This window comes from Hemiscyllium ocellatum, chromosome 5, assembly GCF_020745735.1.
Source record: "Hemiscyllium ocellatum isolate sHemOce1 chromosome 5, sHemOce1.pat.X.cur, whole genome shotgun sequence".
In the NCBI taxonomy this organism is placed as follows: domain Eukaryota; kingdom Metazoa; phylum Chordata; class Chondrichthyes; order Orectolobiformes; family Hemiscylliidae; genus Hemiscyllium; species Hemiscyllium ocellatum.
The window spans coordinates 76028033-76049576 of record NC_083405.1 but is presented as its reverse complement, the minus strand read 5'-3'; the positions used below and the strand labels follow the sequence as shown (position 1 = coordinate 76049576).

The 21544-nt window shown below is 40.2% G+C and overlaps 1 protein-coding gene across 1 annotated transcript in view; it reads left to right on the top strand.

Annotated features, from left to right (window-relative positions):
• Positions 1-21544, top strand: part of LOC132816077 (E3 ubiquitin-protein ligase HECW1-like) — a 356118-nt gene that overhangs the window by 174365 nt on the left and 160209 nt on the right. Inside the window, exon 10 of the mRNA XM_060825506.1 lies at positions 14671-14821. Coding sequence (XP_060681489.1) covers positions 14671-14821 — 151 coding nt within the window. The remainder of the gene's footprint in view (positions 1-14670; positions 14822-21544) is intronic.

Sequence of the window (21544 nt, the reverse complement as noted above, 5' to 3'; positions counted from 1 at the left end):
GTGAGAAGATAGAATAAAAGGGATCAGATGTGTGATAGAGAGGAGAAAAGGAGAGATTAAATAACCAAGATGATGATTTGATGCAGAAGGCGATGATAATGGTGCAAGTAAAGAAATCAAAAAAGTTTCGAGAGAGGTGTTAATGGAGAAAGGTCAGTTCCAACAGAGGCCATCCAAAGACAAAAGCAAAAAATGCAAAATAAAATGGAGGAGGAGATTACAATCTATATTTAATGAACTAGATGTAGCATACAAAGCAGTCAGTTTTCACATTGGCCCCAAGGTCCCGTACTTCCCGCGGGAGCCTGTGCCCCACAACCTGAGCCGCCTCCGAAATTTTAATTTTGTCCCGTTCAAGGACGTTAAAAGGTTGGCCCTGTACAGACTGCTGCTGCACACCGTCCACCACTTCTCCCTCATCCACCGCCCGGACACGCCCTGGCGTGCCCATTTGCCACCGGGCGGCGGGGATCCCCAGTGGAGGGCCCTCTACGCAGGAGTCCTCCCCCTTTCTCTCGGGGATCTGGGGTGGAGGGTGCTGCACGCAGCAGTCCCCTGCAACCGCAGATTGCGGTGATTCACGGACTCCCAGCCCAACTGCTTGTTCTGTGGTGCTGTGGAGTCCGTGGACCATGTGTATGTTGGGTGTGGGCGTTTGCACTCCCTTTTTGATTTTCTGAATAACCTTCTCCTCTGCTTTTGGTTGCACTTCAGTCCCACGTCCTGATCTTCGGGCACCCGGTGCGGAGGAGGGAGGGCAGGTCTGAAGACCTCCTCATGGGTCTGCTCCTGGGCCTGGCCAAACTGGCCATAAACAGGTCCAGGCAGCGGGCCGTGGAGGGGGTCGTTAGGGCCGACTGCCTGCCCCTCTTCCGCGGTTACGTTAGGGCCTGGGTGTCCTTGGAGAAGGAGCACGCGGTGTCCACCAACACCCTGGAGTTGTTCAGGGAGAGGTGGGCGCCGCAGGGAGTGGAGTGCATCATTTCCCCCTCCAACTCTATTTTGATTTAGTCCCTGCCCTCCCCTTCACTGTTTGTTCACACAGCATTGCCCTTTGATGTGAAGGGCACTGCTTGTCACAGGCCACTCGGGTGTTTTCCTACATTTCCTGGTGGTGGAAATTGAATAAAGGTTTGTACACCTTGTCTCTCACTGTGTCTCACAGCTGCACACACACACCATGGGTGCTGGGGATAAAAAAAAAGAAAAAAAAAGATACAAAGCAGTCAGTTTAGGACCAGGAATAAGCCATTCAGCCCCTTGAAGCTGCTTTGCCTTTGAATCAGGTCATGTCTAATATCATTGTAAACTGGCATTCTCTTACTCAACAAATGTTTGTTGAAATGTGTCTGTCTTAGAAATATTCAAGGACTTTGCTTCCATCACCTTCACAGGATGAGAGTTCCAAAAGCTCATGACTTTAGACAGAAACCAATTTGCCTGTTTTCTGTTGAAATGAAGAAGCCCTGATTTTTAAACCATGATCCCACTTCTAGATTCTCCCATAAGACGACATATCCTCTCCACAGAGAACCTGTCAAGTGCCATCAAGATCTTCAAGACTGAATCTTACATTCCTAGAACCACTCACCACTCACCAGATGTCCCAGAGTTCACTGGCATCCCTTGCACCCTTGGTGTCTGTAAGTTTATTATGCACCTGGACAAGTCCCATCAATCTGGAGCTACCCTGCACAATGCCTGACATTTGCCCCGGACATTGCTGGAGGAAGGGGGAGCAAGTGGTGATATATCGGTTCCTGCTTTCTGGCTGGGGTTCTGAATGGGTTCGAGCTGACACGGATTTCCTTCTCCCCCAGGATCAATGGTGGAGGCCATGACATCAGACCATGCCAGCCTGATCTAAGGTTCCCAATTGGGCTAAAAAAGCATTGACCAACAGGAGGAATGCCCAGCAATGGATGAAGAAGGTCATTGCTCTTCTCCATTCTGTCAGGGTACATCTTCTCTCTGAAACCTCGCACCTCTGCTATTGTACACATCTCCTACCAATGCTCATAATCTACCACTCTCACTATTGTCTGTAACATCTTTCCACACTCGTTGTTACTGACCCTAATTCACAACAACACCACTCACTCTGTACAGTGTCTGAACTGCCTACTCACTCACTCAGGGCATGCCCCTCCCTCACCAACAGTAACAGCTGTGCCACCGACTTTCATCTTCCATACTATCGACCTCTGTCTAATTCCAGGAGGAAAATATTTTATAGCAGATGGCATCAAGACGGGTGGTGTACTGCCCACCGTTCAGCTCCTCATCCCTAATGAGGAGAACATCCTGAGTCTGAACAGCCCAAGCAGGCATGGACTGGTGTCAGGGGCTACCCTGGACCTTCTCTACTGGGACTTCCTGAGCAAAGGCTACAGTAATGTGCACCTGGTATCTCTGGCTGAGGGGGTAAAATACACTAAATAAAACATGAGGCAAGAATGCTATGAGCATCCAACTCAGCTCAGACTGCTAGGAGAGCAAGCGAACAACCCAGAGGTGAAGCCTGATACAATATCCATGATCTATTGTATGTCGGAGAGCACACAGTGTCCATGCTGCAGCATTACAATGAGTGTTGCTGGTGCAGCATTGAAGTGGACCAACATCCTGTACATGGATCGGAAATGTGCCATAAGTATACATGGATGCTGGTACATGTTGGATGCCAATGTCCGTGTACTTAGGTGGATACAGCCAGTAGCCATCGACCATTGTGATGATGCTGCTACTTTAACAAGTTAATGTCGTCCTTGGCTTTTTTTTCCAGAAAGGTCTTAAAAGACACAGACTCCAAAAAAGTCTAAGTTTGAAGGGTTTTAGGGCCAATTTGATTATCACTAACAGATACTGCCTCAGGCAAAAGGCTTTTAAGTTTAAAAAAAACTTATACAATGAAAGGGGAGTGGCCAGTTCTCCCAGCTCAGCTTTTCTCTGGTTTGTTTTGTTTTTTGGCAGCCTGGCCTTTCACTGAAAGCAGTCAGGCAGTTGTGAAGCTGCTGGACCCAACAGAAGCAGGTCATTGCTGACCTTCCCTCTCTCTGACATGTTTTCTGTAAGATCCTGTGTTTGATTTTACCTTTTGTGCCAAGGGTGTTTATGAGGATTGTTGCAAGTATTGGGAACAGCATCATTTAAGTGGTACAATCTGTTGGGTTTTCAGACAGGTTAAGTTATTCTGTGTTCTGCTCTCTTTTGTTTGTGTTTCAGTTGATAATCTTGTGGTTTGACTAGCTTACTTCCCTCTTGGAATATGCACATTATACCTGCTTAAAACAACTAGCAAAGTTATGGTCTGGGCTACTTTCTTGAAAAGTTTTAAGGGGGGTCTGGCCTCGTCCACAACACTATACCCTGAGATTTTGGTAACCAGTTTCCACGTGGAGGTCATTCAGAGTACTTAGAGGCTGAGTATTGATAAAGTGGGTTTCATAGAATGTCTACAGCGTGGAAACAGGCCCTTTGGCCCTATAAGTCCACACCAACACTCTGAATAGTATCTCACCCAAATCCATTCTGCATTTCTCTACATTTACCCCAACCTACACATCCCTAAACACTATGGGTAATTTAGCATTGTGAAATCACCGAACCTGCACATCTTTGGATTGTGGGAGGAAACCCATGCAGACACAGGGAGAATGTGTAAACTCCACACAGACACTCGCTCGAGGTTAGAATCAAACCTGGGTCCCTGGTGCTATGTGGCCACTGTGCCACCCTAGGTCGGTCTGTTCACAATGTTTAACAAGCAATGATCACCGTAAATTGGAAGCTCGCATGTTACCTGTTGAGAATTTCACCTCGCCGCTTTTGAATAGTATAAAATATTATGCAAGTTATTTGAAATGGATCTGACTGTACTTGTTCTGCAATTCTGTCACACAGCTCACCATTGTCATTGATCAGTCCCCTATAAAGCTTCTTCCCTATATGTCTCAATCATTGGCATTAAAAGAGTAATATATTACTCTTTATGAACAGAGCTTCACCCTGGTATTCACTGAGTGAATGAGCTTTACCCTGGTATTCACTGAGTGAATGGCTGTGCCTGGGTATACAGGCGTGCACCACCAGTCTCCCTCCCTGACATACAGCTGCATATAGGGGGTTACGGGTTCATCTCATGGGTGGAACGATGAAGTTAACTTTTAAAATTGCCAACTTCTGATTGCAAAGCCAAGGCACCATTGTTTGTTTATGTTTTTGAAAATGAGAACAATGACTTGCTGAAGCCAAAGACAAATACAGAGACTCCCCATATTTCTGTACTGTGCTAAGTCTCAAGATGTTCTACAGCTTTGACCCAACCTGACTTGATTCTGGTGTCTCTGCAGTAAGAAGGTATCAGGAGCGCTTTTCTGTGACAAACAACATTCTGTGCTACATCAAATCCATCAGCAGCTAACATCCTGCTAATTCCCACAATGCTCACTATTGGGCAAAAACTTTCTGGATATTGTACAGATTATAGTTATCAACCAGTTATTCTTCATTTTGGGTTTCTCCACCAATATCACACAAAGGGTGGTGAGCACCCAGAACATGCTGCCAGAAGAAGTGGTGGATGAAGACAGACAGCAGCACTCGGGAATCACCTCAACGATTATCTGAATAGGAAGGGAACAGAGGGATACAGTCCTCTAAGTGATGACATTGTTAGTTTGGCATGGCAAAATGTGGCAGTACAGGCTTGGAAGGCTAAAGGGCCTGTTCGTGTGCTGTATTGTTATTTGTTCTTTGTTCTTAATACTGCCATTTCAAAAACCAGGAATAATTCAATAGGCCAGTTTTCCTTTACTTGACCAAAGATTAACAAAATAAAGAAGATGTCCAAACAATTTAACTGGGACTGTGGCATTAATATTTTACATTTGAGCTTTGAATACAGCAATTAGAACTAACATCTCTTTATCCTGTAGCCATTTCCTTCCATTTCATACTCGTGTTACTAATAAAATTACAGTGTTCTTACAACGTACATCCAGCAGAGGGCAACTTCAGTTCCCATTTCTGCTAAATGTATCATTAATAAGGTGTGTCGTATTTTGCTGGTCTGCAGTATTTTGATTAGGTATGCAGTGTCTGTGCATGTGACACACTGTCTTTTGACCAGGCATTTTTTTTCTGATAAGAAGCTCAGCTACACTGAGGAATTGGATATGAACTGCACACTGAGCAGCAGAGAAACGACAAGCCAAAATGATGTTGCAGATGGCACTCTCAGTACAGGTAGGATGCACATGGCCAGGATGGAGAACTGAGTAACAACTAGCAGAGTTTTAGCCAGTATTGACTTACGTCAATATTTAGCACAGTAATGTTCAGTCGCATGTTCTGTTATTAACTGATTGAATCTGAGGCGAGAGAACTGTTATACTTTCCCTCTCCTTCAAATCAGCTGTTATCACGCCGCATCTCAAAATAACAATTAAGGATACCTCTGTTCTTGCAAAATGCTGCATAATGACATCCTTTATTTTTTTCCCCAAATCCCTGAATATAGTGTCACCTCTCAGATCTATGTCCACCCTTGCTGAAACTACATGCTTGAATCCCTCCAGTTTTCCTGTCCCTGTCACAGTTCAGTCCTTACCGAAGTCACAAATATAGTCCTACATGACGTTCCTCATTCCTGATGAAGGATTTATGCCTGAAACGTCGAATTTCCTGTTCCTTGGATGCTGCCTGACCTGCTGCGCTTTTCCAGCAACACATTTTCAGCTACATGACTGTGGGAATGATAAATGATCCTTCCTCATCCTTCTCCAGCTGTCTGTAGCCTTTGAGACAGTCGACTTCAGCATCCTCCTGCACTGAATCTCATCCAGCTGGGTGGCTGGCATAGGGCTTAACTGGCTTCATTTTTATCTATTTAATCATCATCAGAAAACAACCTGCAATGACTCTTTCTGCTCCTACATATTTGTTTCTGGACTGTCCCAGGGATCCATTCATAATTAACCACACCTCCGCCCCCCCGTCTCCCCCCACCCCCTATTATCTCATCTATGAGATGCTCCCTCTCAGCAGCACCACCTGAAAACAAGATGTTTCTTTCTACATGAGTGCAGATAACACTCAGACCTAATTCACTATCACTTCTCTCCACCCCTCCACTGTCTCTAAATTGTTAGCTGCTTCTCCAATATCCATACTGGATATGCAAAAGTTTCTTCAATTAACTATTGGGAAGACCAAAGTAATTGCCAAAAGAAACTAGATGATTGCAGCCTTGGCATCATATATTTGATGCCACATGAACTTCTGACCACATAAGGGAAGATGAAGTAAGAGACCTTGGAACATGTGCCTTTGAAGGTGGCAGAAAAGGTAGCATGTTTTCATTCATTCATAAGATACTGAATACAAAAGCAAGGAGAAAGTACTGGATTGTATAAAAAGCTGGTAAAGACACAGTCAGAATTTTCTGTACAGTTATGGTCTCTACTTTACAGGAGGGACATAATTTCTCTGGAGACTGTACAGCGGAGAATCACAAGAAAGGTGTAGAAAGTAATAAGGAATCTGGATAGAGGGAACAGAGAAGGCTTGTTTCTCCTGGTGGTGAGGCTGATTTCCAAGGAACACAGATTTGAAGTGATTGGTAGAAGGATTATGGGGAACACAACGTTGTCGATGAGTGTCTAGAATTCACTGTCCGGACTGGTGGAACGCACGCTCTGGAATTTCCTCCTTTAACCTGACTACCTCAACTTCTTGTTGCTCCCAACCTAACTCTTTGGCCAGTCATGTATCTTAATATTCCCTTGTTTGAACTGGTGTGAAATACTGTTTGTTACTGTCCCATGGAGGACCTTGATATATTATATTGTACTGAAGCTGCAATATAAATGCAATTTGCTTTTGAGATCAATAGAAAATTGACAGTCATCAACATCCACTAACTTATGAGCTGAATCTTACCAAAAATCTGTTAAGTGTCAATTTTTATGAACTTCATGGGGCATTTCTCTTTGTGATCTATCTGGTTTTCTCAGGCTATCTTCCTAAATTTGCCTTATTTTCTAAGCGCTGCACTCCTAACAAAACCTACTCTACATTTTCTCTCATTTGTTAAAGGCAGATGTGCTGGCCACTACTGAGACCTCCCAGGATTCCCAGAGGCGGTGTCATCTTATAAGCCTAAGTGCATTTGGCCAAGCACTGACTGTCTGCAATATCCTTGTAAGGTCCTTTTGGTTTCTGGCCATATTGGACAGAGGTTAATTGGCATCCTACTTTGCCAGCGGAGATGGGGGGTGTGGGTGGAGGGTTGGGGGGTGGTGGTTGGTGTGGCAGGATACGTGCAGTCGCTGTCCATGGAGTGTGCCTTGAGATATTGATGACTGATGGAGGGGGGAGGAGCTAGAGGAGCAAATAGCGAGCTTCAGTCACCCATTAACTTTTTTCAGCCTTCACATTTGTCACCGTTTAGTCTCTGTACAGCGGATGGGAGAATGGGAAATTGGATATCAAAGAAGGAAGATGATGTAATAATGAGATGTTAATGCATGCTAATTGGCCTCACACTGCACACGAGTGAGAATCTCAACTTGCAGTTCAACACTTGGTTAAGAAATAGGGCTTTTCCTCCAACTTTCTCACAAATTCCATGTCATTCAAGAGTTGGGAAAATTCCACCTCATCTTTATGCAGCACCAGCATTATACAGAGATCTAGGCAAGGTTCAAATGTAAGATGATGTTTGCAATTTCCTAGCCTGAGGTCTTTTTCAGACCTTTCCAAATATTAAACTGTTCAATGACCCATGTTCTCAGTTGTATGCTGACACAAACCTGACGCTGAAGTGTTGATTTGTATTCCTTCTGATGGAGGATAATTTTATTTTGTTTCATATCGCAGTTAAAAAGATAAATGATAATGGATTGGGTCATAGTCAGAGTTGTACAGCACAGTAACAGAGCATTCTGACCAGATATCCTAAATTAATCTAGTTCCATTTGGCAGCATTTGGCCCATATCCCTTTAAACCCTTCCTATTCATGTACCCATCCAGATGCCTTTTAAAAGTCGTAATTGTACCAGCCTCCACCACTTCCTCTGGCAGCTCTATACCATACACACACCACTCTCTGTGTGAAAAGGTTGCCCCTGAGGCCTCTTTTAAAATTTTCCCCTCTCACCTTAAACCTATGCTCTCCAGTTTTGGTCTACCCCACCCTAGGGAAAAGACTTTGGCTATTCACCCTATCCATACCGCTCATGATTTTATAAACCTCTATAAGGTCACACCTCAGCCTACATTGGATGATTCTATGGTTGATCAAAAGACAATCACTGTATTAGAACTTCTATATTTGTATAGGTATGTAACGTGACTAAAATACATGGTTGGCAAAAAAATTGAACAGGCAGAGGTTGTTTCGTACATCTTAGTGACCTGCAAAACAATGCATTTAACATTAAGCAACAACGATTATTCATCAAGTTGCAGTGACTTTTAGCCACAATGTTTTGTTCTTAAAGTGAAATAAGGTTGGCTTCTTAATGTGTAAATTGAATGGCTATGAATTAAAAACATACCAATCATCTGTGTGGTTATTCACTTTGGACTGAAAAAGGATAGGTCAGGGTACTTTCTAGATGCTATGAAGTTAAATACAGTTAATGTCTAAAGAGACTTGGGGGGGTCAGATGCTTCTACAAAATGTCACAATCAGATGCAGAGAATGAGCAGGAGTCCTAATGGAATTGATTAGAATCCCTACAGTGTGGGAATAGGCTCTTCAGCCCAACACTGAACCTCCGAAGAGTAACCCTCCCAGACCCATTCTCCTATTACATTATATTTACCCCTGACTAATGCACCTAACCTATACATCCCTGAACACTATAAGCAATTTAGCATGGCCAATTCACCTAACCTGCACATCTTTGGATTGTGGGAGGAAACCCACGCAGACACAGGGAGAATGTGCAAACTTCACACAGTCACCCAAGGCTGGGATCAAAGTCTTCAAGATATCAATAGGAAAGGACAAGGTAGATAAAGATAAACTATTCCCACTGGTTGGGAGTCCTAGAACAAGGAGGCATAGTCTGTAAGTTAGGGTCAAACAATTCAGAAGAGACGTCAGGAGGCGTTTCTACACAGAAAAGGGGGATAGATATTTGGAACTCTCTTCCACAAACGACAGTGGATCCAAGATCAGTCAATCTCTGATTCTTGACATTCTATTATCTATTATCATTTGTCTTCACAATTTCTGACTGTCAGTGAAAGCTCCTGTTTAGAGCTGTCTGATCACTTGCTGTAATGTAATTATTCCCTACTGGGCAATAACAAACAGTGAGTCTCCAGTTGGAATTGGGAACAGAGTGCGACTTAGAGAGGGCATTTAGGCCAAATGTAGTTAAGCATTAGTAAATGACATGGCCAGGTGGTTAAATAGAGACCAAATTGAGAGAATGGTGTCTGTGTGAGGAAGTGTCAGCAATGCTAGCCACGTGCCAAGAGTTTTGTGTTTGTACATTGACATGCCATTATTTTGTCAGTGAAGTGCAATGTCAGTTTGCCAATGCTTGTCTAGGTTCAGTCAACAGAACCACATCTTCAGGAGCTCTACACTCTGCTCCACCATCACCATGGTTGTAGCATGAGCATCAATGTGGTGAATGTGCTGTGCCAGTTGAGAAACTAACTTATTACATCAAAGTTGTGTGTGTGCTGAGGGGTAGAGAGGGTGGGAGTGGTTGCTGCTGTGCTCCACTCCTCTTCCTATTCTAGATCCATATTAATCATTCAACTTTTCACTGTAATCGGGAAATTCCACGATCATACTTGCATGACGTATCCCTTTAATCTCTTTGCCGCATAGCACCCTTGGCCATTTCATAATTAATGGGGCACTCTTGTCCAGCATTTGCCTCTTTTTAAGTAATTACTGCTAACTTCTGCATCATTCTGCAAGTACCAATGGCACCATGAAATGTGTTTTTCTCAATATTAGACGCCTAACCATGTTCACTCTGCATTCAATTCAATTGAGCAAGGAATTGGTTACAAATGAAAAATAGCAGAGTTTGCTGGTTCATATGTGCGTCCCTTCAATTCCTAGCATCCAGCAGATGCAGAACCCACACTTTCACCCATTAATATGACCCTGACTCCGCTCACCCTGAGCATTGTCCCAGCCATTTTCCTGTTGCATTTCACATCTAGGGAACAGCAAGTGGTAGCAAGGAATGCAGCTCATGCTGGGCACTGTCATCTCTGGGCTCTGCGTGGTTGCCTGGTACATCCTCCCCACCACCATCATGAGCCTCCACAACCCCTTTTACTTCACACTACACCCACAGCCCAGTTCCACCCATCTCCCCCATATAAGGAGTGAACTTTACCTCCAACTGACCTTCCAGGCCTCTGAGCACTAATATTACCCATCCCTACACATCTTACCCACCCTGGTTCTCTATGTTTTCCCAGTGGCCACTGACAATAATTTTCCACTGCCTAGCATGTTCTTCGATGCTGTCCTGCCTACCACCTTATACCTTGAGTTTTCCCCAGTTGGAAGCTGAAGTCACCAGCTACCAGCTCTCAAGTGTTGAGAAATCTTCATGTCTAGTTTGCTGAGCACATTTGATAAGATAGGAAGTTGCATATTAAACAAACAAGACATGCAGTTGATGAGACATTTACACCAACAATCCCTCTACAGAACCTTTATGTCATTTGTATAACATAGCAAACAGAATTACATGGATTCCTCAATAATGTGGTGATATTGCTTAAGAAGCATTTCTGTTTTTGTCTCAAACTCTTGCAGAAATCTCTAATCTGTAAGTGGGATTATCAAATGTGTATGTGCTACCATAAGGAGTTATTTACAGTTCTTCTAATGGCCATGGTATATGGAAAGAATCTACAAATCCTGAACATAACATGTGCTGTTGAGCCCAAATCAAATCATCATCAACATAAACCTCCTTCAATAAATACTCACTCAGAAATCTCCTAGAATCTAATAAATGTCCAAGAAGCTTAAATTTATGAAATAAAAATATTTGAGAAATTGCCAAAGATAATATGGTATGTAGAAAACCAAATCAGTAAGATCCCAAAGGGAGGTTTTCTTAAACTCAAGTTATATATAATCAAATGTTATAAAGTGTCTGTTTCATTTCACCTCAAATACTGATGACATAAATTCAGTTTTGAAAGAATTTTAAGATTCTACAATTTGAATCGGTGAGGTCAACAGACGTTACTACGCTGCGTAAGCAATAGCAATTATACAGTCTGCATTATTCACCTTCCAATTCATGGGATAATCAGCAACAAAAGACAGCAGATATCAAAAGATTGTCAGCATGCTTTGTTGTTCTTCAGGCAATGGAACTCATCTGTGATATACTTCTGTGCCCTTCTGATTGCAATCCTAATTTCCTGGTAGAAACATTATTTGGAAATGAATGTTTGTGAGAATTATATTTATTCTTCCTCAGTCAATATGTGTATAATCCCAGCATGCCTCTATTTAGACATATGTAGTAAATTTATAAATGCCTACAAACAATGTTCCAAATTTTACTGCAATAATCTTTCCTTTTCCACATACACTGTAGTATAAAGAAAGGGCCTATTCCACACTGAAATGTTTGCTATGTTGCATTTTGTGCTCCCACTTGTTAAGGATGGATTTCAGTCAATGAATGTTTCTCTAGGACAGACAAATTCCCTTCAAAATAGCAACTGAGAATTGAAAATGATTCATTTGGAATTTTCAATACTGTGTTATTACAATGTTTACATAGCTTAGTTATGTTTATTACTTATTTACTTTCAATCTGAATGTCCACTTCAGGTATTTAACCATACACTTTGGAATGCAAGAAGATAAAACATTCCAGCCTGAGAGCCCTCACCAAGGATAAGCAGCTTTGTGGGTTCCCACACTAAACTTGACCGGGTCCTTGTTCATTCATCTCTTCTAGATATTTTCACCTCTGCTTTATGACATCAAGTTCTTCCGCATGCCTCATTGTTCTTTGTTGATTCCAGACACTTGTTTCTGAGTTGGAGCTTAGTCTAAGTATTAACACTAATGTTTCAGTCTACAGTCTGAACTTCTTTCCAGATCCCTGAATCTTGCATTATCTTCTGTAAATAGAGCAGGTGATACATTTATGGGCCAATTTGTTATTGAATTTGAGTGTGCAGTAAAGATTAAAAAAACTATGATAATTGATATGATGGCATTTAGCTTAACTATTCTGCCATTGTAGAGAACACAGCACAAGTCTTTTATATTTCAACTTATATGGGTCTCCATTCTGATTCCTGAAGAGAAGCAATTTTGATGGCTGCTATATTGATACAGGTCATAATAAATTATTCAAAACTTTTCAGAGATTTCAATATTTTACTTTTCCTTTAGTTCAAATTGGCCCATTAGTACACAATGTGCTTTTTCCTTAAAATAGTTTAATAGAAGGACTGTTTTAGTTAAAATATACTACGAGTAAAAAGTGAAGTCTGCAGATGCTGGAGATCAGAGCTGAAAATGTGTTGCTGGTTAAAGCGCAGCAGGTCAGGCAGCATCCAAGGAACAGGAGAATCGACGTTTCGGGCATAAGCCCTTCATCAGGAATTTGATTCCTGATGAAAGGCTTATGCCCGAAACGTCGATTCTCCTGTTCCTTGGATGCTGCCTGACCTGCTGCGCTTTAACCAGCAACACATTTTCAGTTAAAATGTACTGCAACTGAATTAGCATAATAGGTATTAATTTGGCATTTATTGTATCAATCTAGTAAGATCCATTGTTTTAAAACAAAACCACATTTTGATTAGGACATCATTATTCAATAATATGTCAGCTATAAAACTAGCATAACTTCCATCAGTAAGATCTGAAATATTTTAAACTGCTGTATTCAATTATAGACCACATGAGAGATTGCAGAATTTGCTATACCATTTCTGCATTAACTCTTTTCCTTTATATTCTTCACTTTTCCTCTATATTCTGATCACCTCACTTCACTGTCCATTCTGGAAAAAAAAGGTGACAGCATGCTTGAATCCACTTTAAGAGTGTAAATATGAAGTTTTGAACAGATAGAAAATGATTGATTAATTTCTGTAAAGGAAACTAACTGCGTTTTTAAATCAATTAAATCTGCCAGAGAAAGCATAGGCTTAATGGAGAAGTGATGCCTGAAAATAGGAATTAGTGCATTTTATTTTTTCAAGTGAAATACAGAAAAACTATTTTGCTGCTTTGATTCAAATGGCATACTTATCAATCTAAAGCTTATACAGAGTTGGATAATTCCTAATCTGAAAATTGTGCAGAAAAAAACCTAAATCATATTCTTATTGTGGTTTGTATAATCAGGTACTAGCTTATTTTATGGTGGAAATCAGTATAAAGCTGGAAAAGAGTCTAATTGAGATTTAGTAAGAGTAATACTAAAAAGAGATTTAGTATTTTCGTATTAAAGAAAGCAAACTTTTTTTAAGGCCATTCAAATTAACAGGTTGAATTAAAAATATCTGTAAATCTTTAACAGCAGCTTTATTAATTCCGACTCCAATAAATTGGTTAGCTTGATGTGTTTAAAGCATGTATTACCTTTGTAATTGCATACCTAGATCTTGCACCTTTATCCTAGATGTCACAGAGGAGAGCAAACGAAGAGAAAGGTTCATGATTTTTATTTGCAAAGCTGTACCAGGTCATTTCCAGTTTGTGTTGGGATTCCAACAAGATTCAATCCCGACAATCATTAATTCTCCGATGCTTTATCTCCCAAAGTGCATCACAGCAATGGAGAGAGGGCAAAGGGGTAAACCAGCTTAACGTCCAAAACAGCCACTGGAAGTGTTTCTTCAATGAGCTTTTTGGTCTCGATTGTGCCAATATAGAACTTTGCATACCCTTTGAATTGGTACACTGACAAATTAACTTAATATCTTAGCTAAAAGGCAGTATACATTTGTTTTAAATCAGCATTATTTTAACATTAGAAAAGCTTTTCTTGATGGTTTATAGTTAACTTAAAATTTTGGGTTCAAATCTGAATTATATCTCTCTCAATAAAGAATGCTTCTTGTCTTAACATCATAATAATTGCTCACTGGCATTTCAACAATATTTTACTCTTTTACTGTCACCATTTGCAACTTATCTGGCTAGTGATATAATTATAATGTCTCATAATGACTAGTAGTCCGGAGATCCAGGCTAATATTCTATGGACAAAAGTTCAAACTTCACCACAACAGTTGATGAAATTTAAATTCAATTAAAAATCTGGAAAATTGGTCATGATGACCATGAAACTATCATTGACTAGCGTAATAGCCCATCTGATTCACTAAAACTAATTAGGGAAGGAAATCTGCTATCCTTTTCTGGTCTGGACTACTTATGACTCCAGATCCACAGCAAAGTAGTTGACTCTTAACTTACTCTGGTATGGCTTAGGAAGCCACTCAGTCCAAGGGAAATTCAGGTTGGAAAACAAAAGCTGGGCTTGCCAGCAAAACTCACATCTCCTGAAAGGGTTAAGAACTCAGACAAGAATGGCATGTTTGTGATCTTTACAGTTTTATTTGTTCCGGAAGTATAATGCTTAGATTTCTGCAATTGGAAGCTAAACATATACCTTGTTAAATTCTAGACTGGGAAGCACGGATTGATAGTCATGGCAGAGTTTTTTATGTGGATCACGTAAACCGTACAACAACATGGCAGCGACCTACAGCAGCTGCTACACTTGATGGTTTGCGCCGTTCTAGCTCCATCCAACAAATGGAACAACTGAACCGAAGGTATGTGATACTTTCAATGGAGAATGTTCTCTCCCCATTTAATTTGGAGATAGATCTATGCAATATTTTAAGAGCGATAAAATGGTAGAAAGGCATTCATTATTGCTGTATGGCTTCTTCAAATATTAATTGTTCTTCTAATGGAGAAACTGTGTTTGGCTGTTGCTTTTTCCACTGAGAGAAAGGATGAGTGTAATCAGTTACATTTTCTGAGTGCACTAGTGGTAAGTAGTTTTTTATTCACAGCTCAGTTGTATGTACAGGAATAATGAACTATACACCCACAGATTACCAGTTAACACTTTCAAACACTTGTCATAGGAAGAGCAAAAATATATTCCATATACATTATATAAATTGTTATACAAATTATATATTATTTGGTTTCTATAGATCAATAAAACCTGCATGCACAGAGTCCTGAGTTTGCAGCCAAATATCTCCCAATACCACCTGCTCACTTTCACTGGTGAGTTGGTGAAATAAAGGGACCAGAATTGGATTCCAGATTTGTCAGCATCTGGCAGTCAAACTGAATGTAAATACTCAGAGACAAGAAATGGATCAAGGCTACATGTGAACAGGAGGCAGGACATAACTGACCTGGATTATGAGTACTAATTAAACAGTGATTTACTGTTCAGGATTATCAGCTTTAACATCTCAATGAAAACATTATTTCGGAATTGACTTTATGCGGAAGCTGTATGTCCGTGGCAACTTTGTATTCACATAGGGGTAAAATTTCTGCTGGAATTCTCCTCACCATTTCCTTTGGCTTTGGCTGTCCTCTGGGACTTCTCATGGAAGTTACAACGTTTGTTCAGATGAACAGCTGTGAAAGGTTCAACACATATTCCCTGCAAGCAGGTACAAGTGAAACCTGAGTTGTTGAAATAAAACATTACTTTGATGTGATCAGAGAAACAGGAAGGCCTGTAAATTGTATATACAGTATTAAATTTGAGTGCAATGTATTGACACTGCTCTCTTCAAATCATCATACATTTTTTTTTAAAAGCAGCCATGATGAAATTGTGCAACTGTATTCCTCATTTCTTTCATGAGATCAAACAGAATGTTTGTAAGAGAACGATGCTCAATTCTCGGTGTCTCACTGCGTTACAGCTAGCTGCAAAGATGCCACTAACTCCAAAAAACTCTGCATTTTCTTTGTTCATTTTATTTGTTTATGTGGGCATCACTGGCAAGGGTAGCATTCACTGTCTATCCTTAATTGTCCTTGAGATGGTAATGAATCGTTACAGTCCCAATGATGTTAAAAGGGGAGATGCAGGATTTTGACCCAATGACACTGAAGGAAAGATGATATCATTCTAAGTCAGGTGGGCTTCATTAACTGGGCCAGCATTTATTACCCACCACACTGTCCTTGAGAAAGTGGGTGTCTTCTTGAACTGTTGAAATTCACTTGCTGCAAGAACACCCATAATGCTGTTAGGGTGTGAGCTCCAGGATTTTGACCCAATGGCACTGAAAGGACAGTAATACATTACCAAGTCCAGATGGGGACTGGCTTGGAGGGGAACTTGCAGGTGATGATGTTCCCATCTATCTGTTGCCTTTATCTTTCTAGATGGAAGTGGTTGAAGGCTTGGAAGATGCAGTCTAAAGAGCTTCGATGAATGTATACAGTACATTTTATACAGCAGCACAATGCTGCTCCTGATCATTGGTGATAGAGGGATTGTATGTTTTTGGATGTGGTTCCATTCAATGATCTGCTTTGTCATGGATGGCGTCAAAATTCATGTGTGTTGTTGGGGCTGCACTCATCCAGGCAAGTGGGGAGTATTCCATCACATTCTGACTTGTGAATTTGTGGACAGGGTTTGGGGAGTTAGGAGATGAGTTACTCACTGCAGGATTTCTAGCCTCAGCCTGCTCTTGTACTGGTACTTGTGTGTCATGAATATTACTTGTCACTTATCAGCTAAGTCCAGAGTGATGGTGGTCTTGCTTCAGAAGGCTGTGAATGGGAGCAACATGCTTCAATGAAATCTGGAGCCTCCTGAGGCATTAGTGCTCCAATATGCTGAGGAAGTTAATCCACTGCCTGTCAATCCTCCATTGGGTATATTACCTGCTTCAAGCTGGATGAGTTCACATTAATACCTGCAGAATGTCGCTAAGGAAAGCATTGGGCTCACTGAACCTATAGACAGAGAAAAAAAGCTTTTTTGAGAGTTTTGGTAATGGATGACATGGGGTGAAAGACAAGATATCAGGTGATGCTGTGGAGGTGGAAATAAGTGGGCTTAATGATAGATTGTTAATGTGTTTGGAAGCTCATCTTGGGGTCAGAAATAATGCCAACATTTCAAATGGTCTGGTTCAACCTCAGTGTGATCAAGGAGTGGGATAGAGCTGGTCAATGGAAACTGGAAGAGGAAAGGGCTATTAGTTTTATACATGTCAAAATCCCAAAGTACTTGAGAGTCCAATACAGCTTTCCTTATGTGCAATCTCTGAACAAAGAAGGCAGAGTACAAAAGAAATCTGAAAATAAAGAACGTTCCCCAGCTGATGGCACCATGGCTCCTCAATGCCTTTGATATTTCTGTTTGGAAATAGAGCTTTGTTGAAGGAACTGAGGCAACAAGTCCCATCCTGGTTCAGTCTAGTGATTATAGGATTAGACCTGAATTTAAAATAATTAGAGAAACTCATATGGGTCCTGAAATAACATCACAGTAATCATAGTACCTCTCTATGACTAGTTTCTATATAAGGTAGCATGTTCTCTCTGGTGGCAGTTCAAAAATGAAAGTAAAACATGAAGGGAATTTCTGAAAGTTGTGAACATGCTACATTATCATTGTGCCCTTGTGAAAGAAAACATCGTTAGCTCAACCTTTGATAGCTGGGATGAGAGTGCTATCCTATGTTGAGAGGCTGAGTGAATTAGTCTGTTTTCTCTGGCATTTTTTAACGTGATCATGTTAAAACAAGCAGGATTCTGAAACAATGTGGCAGGGTGTACACTGAGAGATTGTTTCCACTGGCTAGGCAATTTAAATCGTGGGAGTACAGTCTCAGGATAAGGAATTGATCATTTAGGACTGAAACAAGAAGATATTTCTTTACACATATGTTTGTGAACCTTTGGAGTTCATTACCCCAGAGAGCTGTGGATTCACCATTATTGAATGTATTTAGGTTGCGATAAATCTCTCAGAGTATCAACACACATGGAGAGCAGGCAGGAAAGTGGTGGTGAAGCTGAAAATGAGATAAGGTCATATCGATGACAGAGCAGCCTTGCTGAATGGTATGGTCTACTCCTGCTGCTATCTATTGTGTGTTTGTGGATCATGCTTTTAAATGAACTGGCCGGCAGGCCATACTTTATGTACAAATGCAGATTATAGGGTGGGTCTTGCAGCAAGCAACAGGGTGCAGCCAACTTTGCTCCTCCCAGCATACGTACAACCTCACCACAAGCCACAGACTTATTTGAATCACAAAGTTAAGGCGACTATATTTAGTCAAATTTAAGGCAAATCTAACAGTCTTTCAATCAAAAAATGAAAGATTTTTGTAAGAAGGACAGCATTATTCCATTCATCACAGCTCCCTCAGAGGGGGTTGGTTAGCCCAGTTGGCTGAATGGCTGGTTTGCAATGCACACTGACGTCAATAGCATGGTTCAATTCCCATAACAGCTGAGATTACTTTGCAGGAGTCATCTTCTCAACTTCTCTCCTTGCCTGAGGTATGGTGACCATAAGGTTAAACCACCACCAGTTGTCTCTCTCTCTCTAATGAGAAAGCAGCCAGATGGTCTAGTAACACTATGGTGACTTTACCTTAGCATCTATATACTGATTTCTCCCCACTGCACACAGTAACAATTTGCGCATTATTAAATGTGGATTTTCCATTATTACCATAAAGGTCAGCAAATCAGAGACAGTGCATATCAACTTTCTTCTGGCAGATGCAACCTTTTAACAGACATAGCTTTTCAAATGTAGATGAAAGTCAGAAAATCACGTGGAATCTTAAATCCCATGTCTGCTCCTTCTCCTTAATCAGTGAATCAACAAACTGAAATCAGGTGTTTCAATGGAAATGACAATTCACTGTAAATGTTTCAATATAAATTGACCTTTAATGCCTCGGAATATCCCTTTGGAAATTGTAGGTGACTTGTATGCCAAGTGTCCAAATTTGTGCAGGTTAGGTGAATTGGCCATACTAAATTGCCCACAGTGTTAGGTGAAGGGGTAAATGTAGGGGAATGGGTCTGAGTGGGTTGGTCTTTGGAGGGTCGATGTGGACTTGTTGGGCCGAAAGGCCTGTTTCCACACTGTTAAAAAAAAGTGAACTACTGGCTCGGTGTGGATGATTGCCATTTTGAATTGTCGTCAGTGTCTTAATACAAAGAATGGAGTGTGTGTTAAACTCCTGCACATCTTTGCAACACATGCATAATGCCTGTTTGATCCTTTGCACCTGGTTACCAGAAAGTTAAATAAGCATTTGTGAAGTGAAAAATGAAGGCTGAATCCCAACACAAGTAGAGTATGTCGTTGTTGACTTATACATTGAGTTCATACAAAAGAAAAGCGACAATTATGGCCAGGAAAATGGGGTAGTCTTATATGCTGGTTTGACATATACACTGCAATTTATTGTAAATACTGCTATGCTGCAGAAGTTGAGTAACAAAGAACATCAATAACTCAGTTAAATACACTGATATGAGACTGTCACTGGGATTAACTTCTCTGGTAAAAACATTTCACCAAGGAAATCTGGGGTAGCTATGACCTCGTATGTAAGGTGAACCTTCTCACATTTTAGCTTCAGATGAAGTCATTGATATTAGTTTCATACATGGCTGTAATGTAATATAAAATAATGTAAGTATAGAAGCGTTAAATGTGAAAAAGTAAAGACAGGCATGACTATTATTATTTGAAGCCCATTGTGTAGAATTAGTTAACAAGTAAATTATTGATCAAATCTAAAATTATTGTTGGCAAAATTGGATAATGAATGTTTAATGGATTCATATCCTGTTTCTTTATCTGTTATTTTAATAATGAATATACTTCAAACCAGTTAAAGCATCCACTAAAATCGAAACTTAATTTCATACATACCCGTTAAATATTGTTTTCCTTAATACCATCATCAGTAATTTTTGGGCTTTTACCATTGGGCTTCAGTTATTTTATAACAAAGCTGGTTCAAGGGGATTGACCTTGCTACTAATCAAGGATTCCTAAAGACATTCTTCCTGATGGAGTTATATTGTAGTAGATTAAGAGATGCAGAGCAGGGTTTACTACATGATAAAAACAATCTCTAATTCAGTATTTCCACCGCAACTGAAATGATACCAAAATTGCAAACACAACTGCAATCAATAACTATATGGCAGGGTCATCCCGATGTCAAACAGCAAATGTTTTTTCTAATACCTCAGAGAAATATTTGATATACAAAGTATTAGCTAGATAGAATTAAGTTTATGCAATTAATCAATGTAATCAGAAGCACAACTTTAACAATAACCTCAAATTAAAGTACTGTCCAAGATGCTCTAGCCAATTTGGTTGTGATTAAATATATGACTTTGGATGTGGGAAGTTTTTTTCCAAGCTGAGAGACTTTGCAAAACTGTACGTAGTGTCTTCTGTGTTCTAATTAATCACAAAGCACTTGGCTTCTCATAGTTTCCACTCTCCACTTCCTGTATTCAACTGCAGAACATTATTTAGAATTTGTGGAATTTCTCTCTTCTCAGTGGAATTCCACCCCAAAATTCATTAATCTCAATTGTGGAAACTTCAATTAACCCAAACAATTGAATATGCTTCTCTATCCCATGATTTCTGCTTTGAATTATCTGCAGAATGTAAAGATTATTAATGATTATCTTCATCTCTGTGTATTGTAACTGATCCAAACTGCTTTTTATACTCTTTCCTGCAAAATTCCTTAGGAGATTAGTACATAATTTCCAGACTGTGTAAATGCACACGTAAAGCTGGTATACTCTGTCCTTTGGAACTTACCCAGATGGCTTTCTGAGGTTGAGTGATCCTGAACAAATTCTAAATTATTCATTTATTTACATAAAATTCACCTTTTAATAGTTTAAATAGATAAGTCTCTCAAAGTTCAGTTGTGAATAATTAAATATACCTCTAACTGTGGTGATCATAGTAAAACATCAAATTACCTAAACTAGTAAATAAAACACTTCTCACTAACATTTCCAGTTAACCTACTGATCTAGCAAAATCTGAATTAACAGTTTGTAAATAATGTTTCTTTCAAAGCACCTTGTATTCATATTTATATGTGGAGAAGCGATGGTCTCATGGTAGTGTTGCTCGACTAATAATCTGGAAACCCAAGGAATGCTATGGGGACCACAGCATTGGTGGAATCTGAATTTAATTTTTAAAAATTGACTTAAAAATCTAATGATGATCATGGAGTAATAATGATTTTTAATTAAAAAAAACACCTGGTTTCACTCATGCCCCTTAGGGAAGGAAATCTGCTGTCTTTCCCTTGTCTATATTATGTGGAACTCCAGACCCACAGCAATGTGATTGTCTCTGAACAGTCTTTTGAAATGGTCTAGCCAGCCACTCTGTTGTATCAATCACAAGTCTTAGGTCAATCCAAATTCTTTCCTTTTTAGAGATTTGTGGTTTATACAACTACAAAGCAAACTTT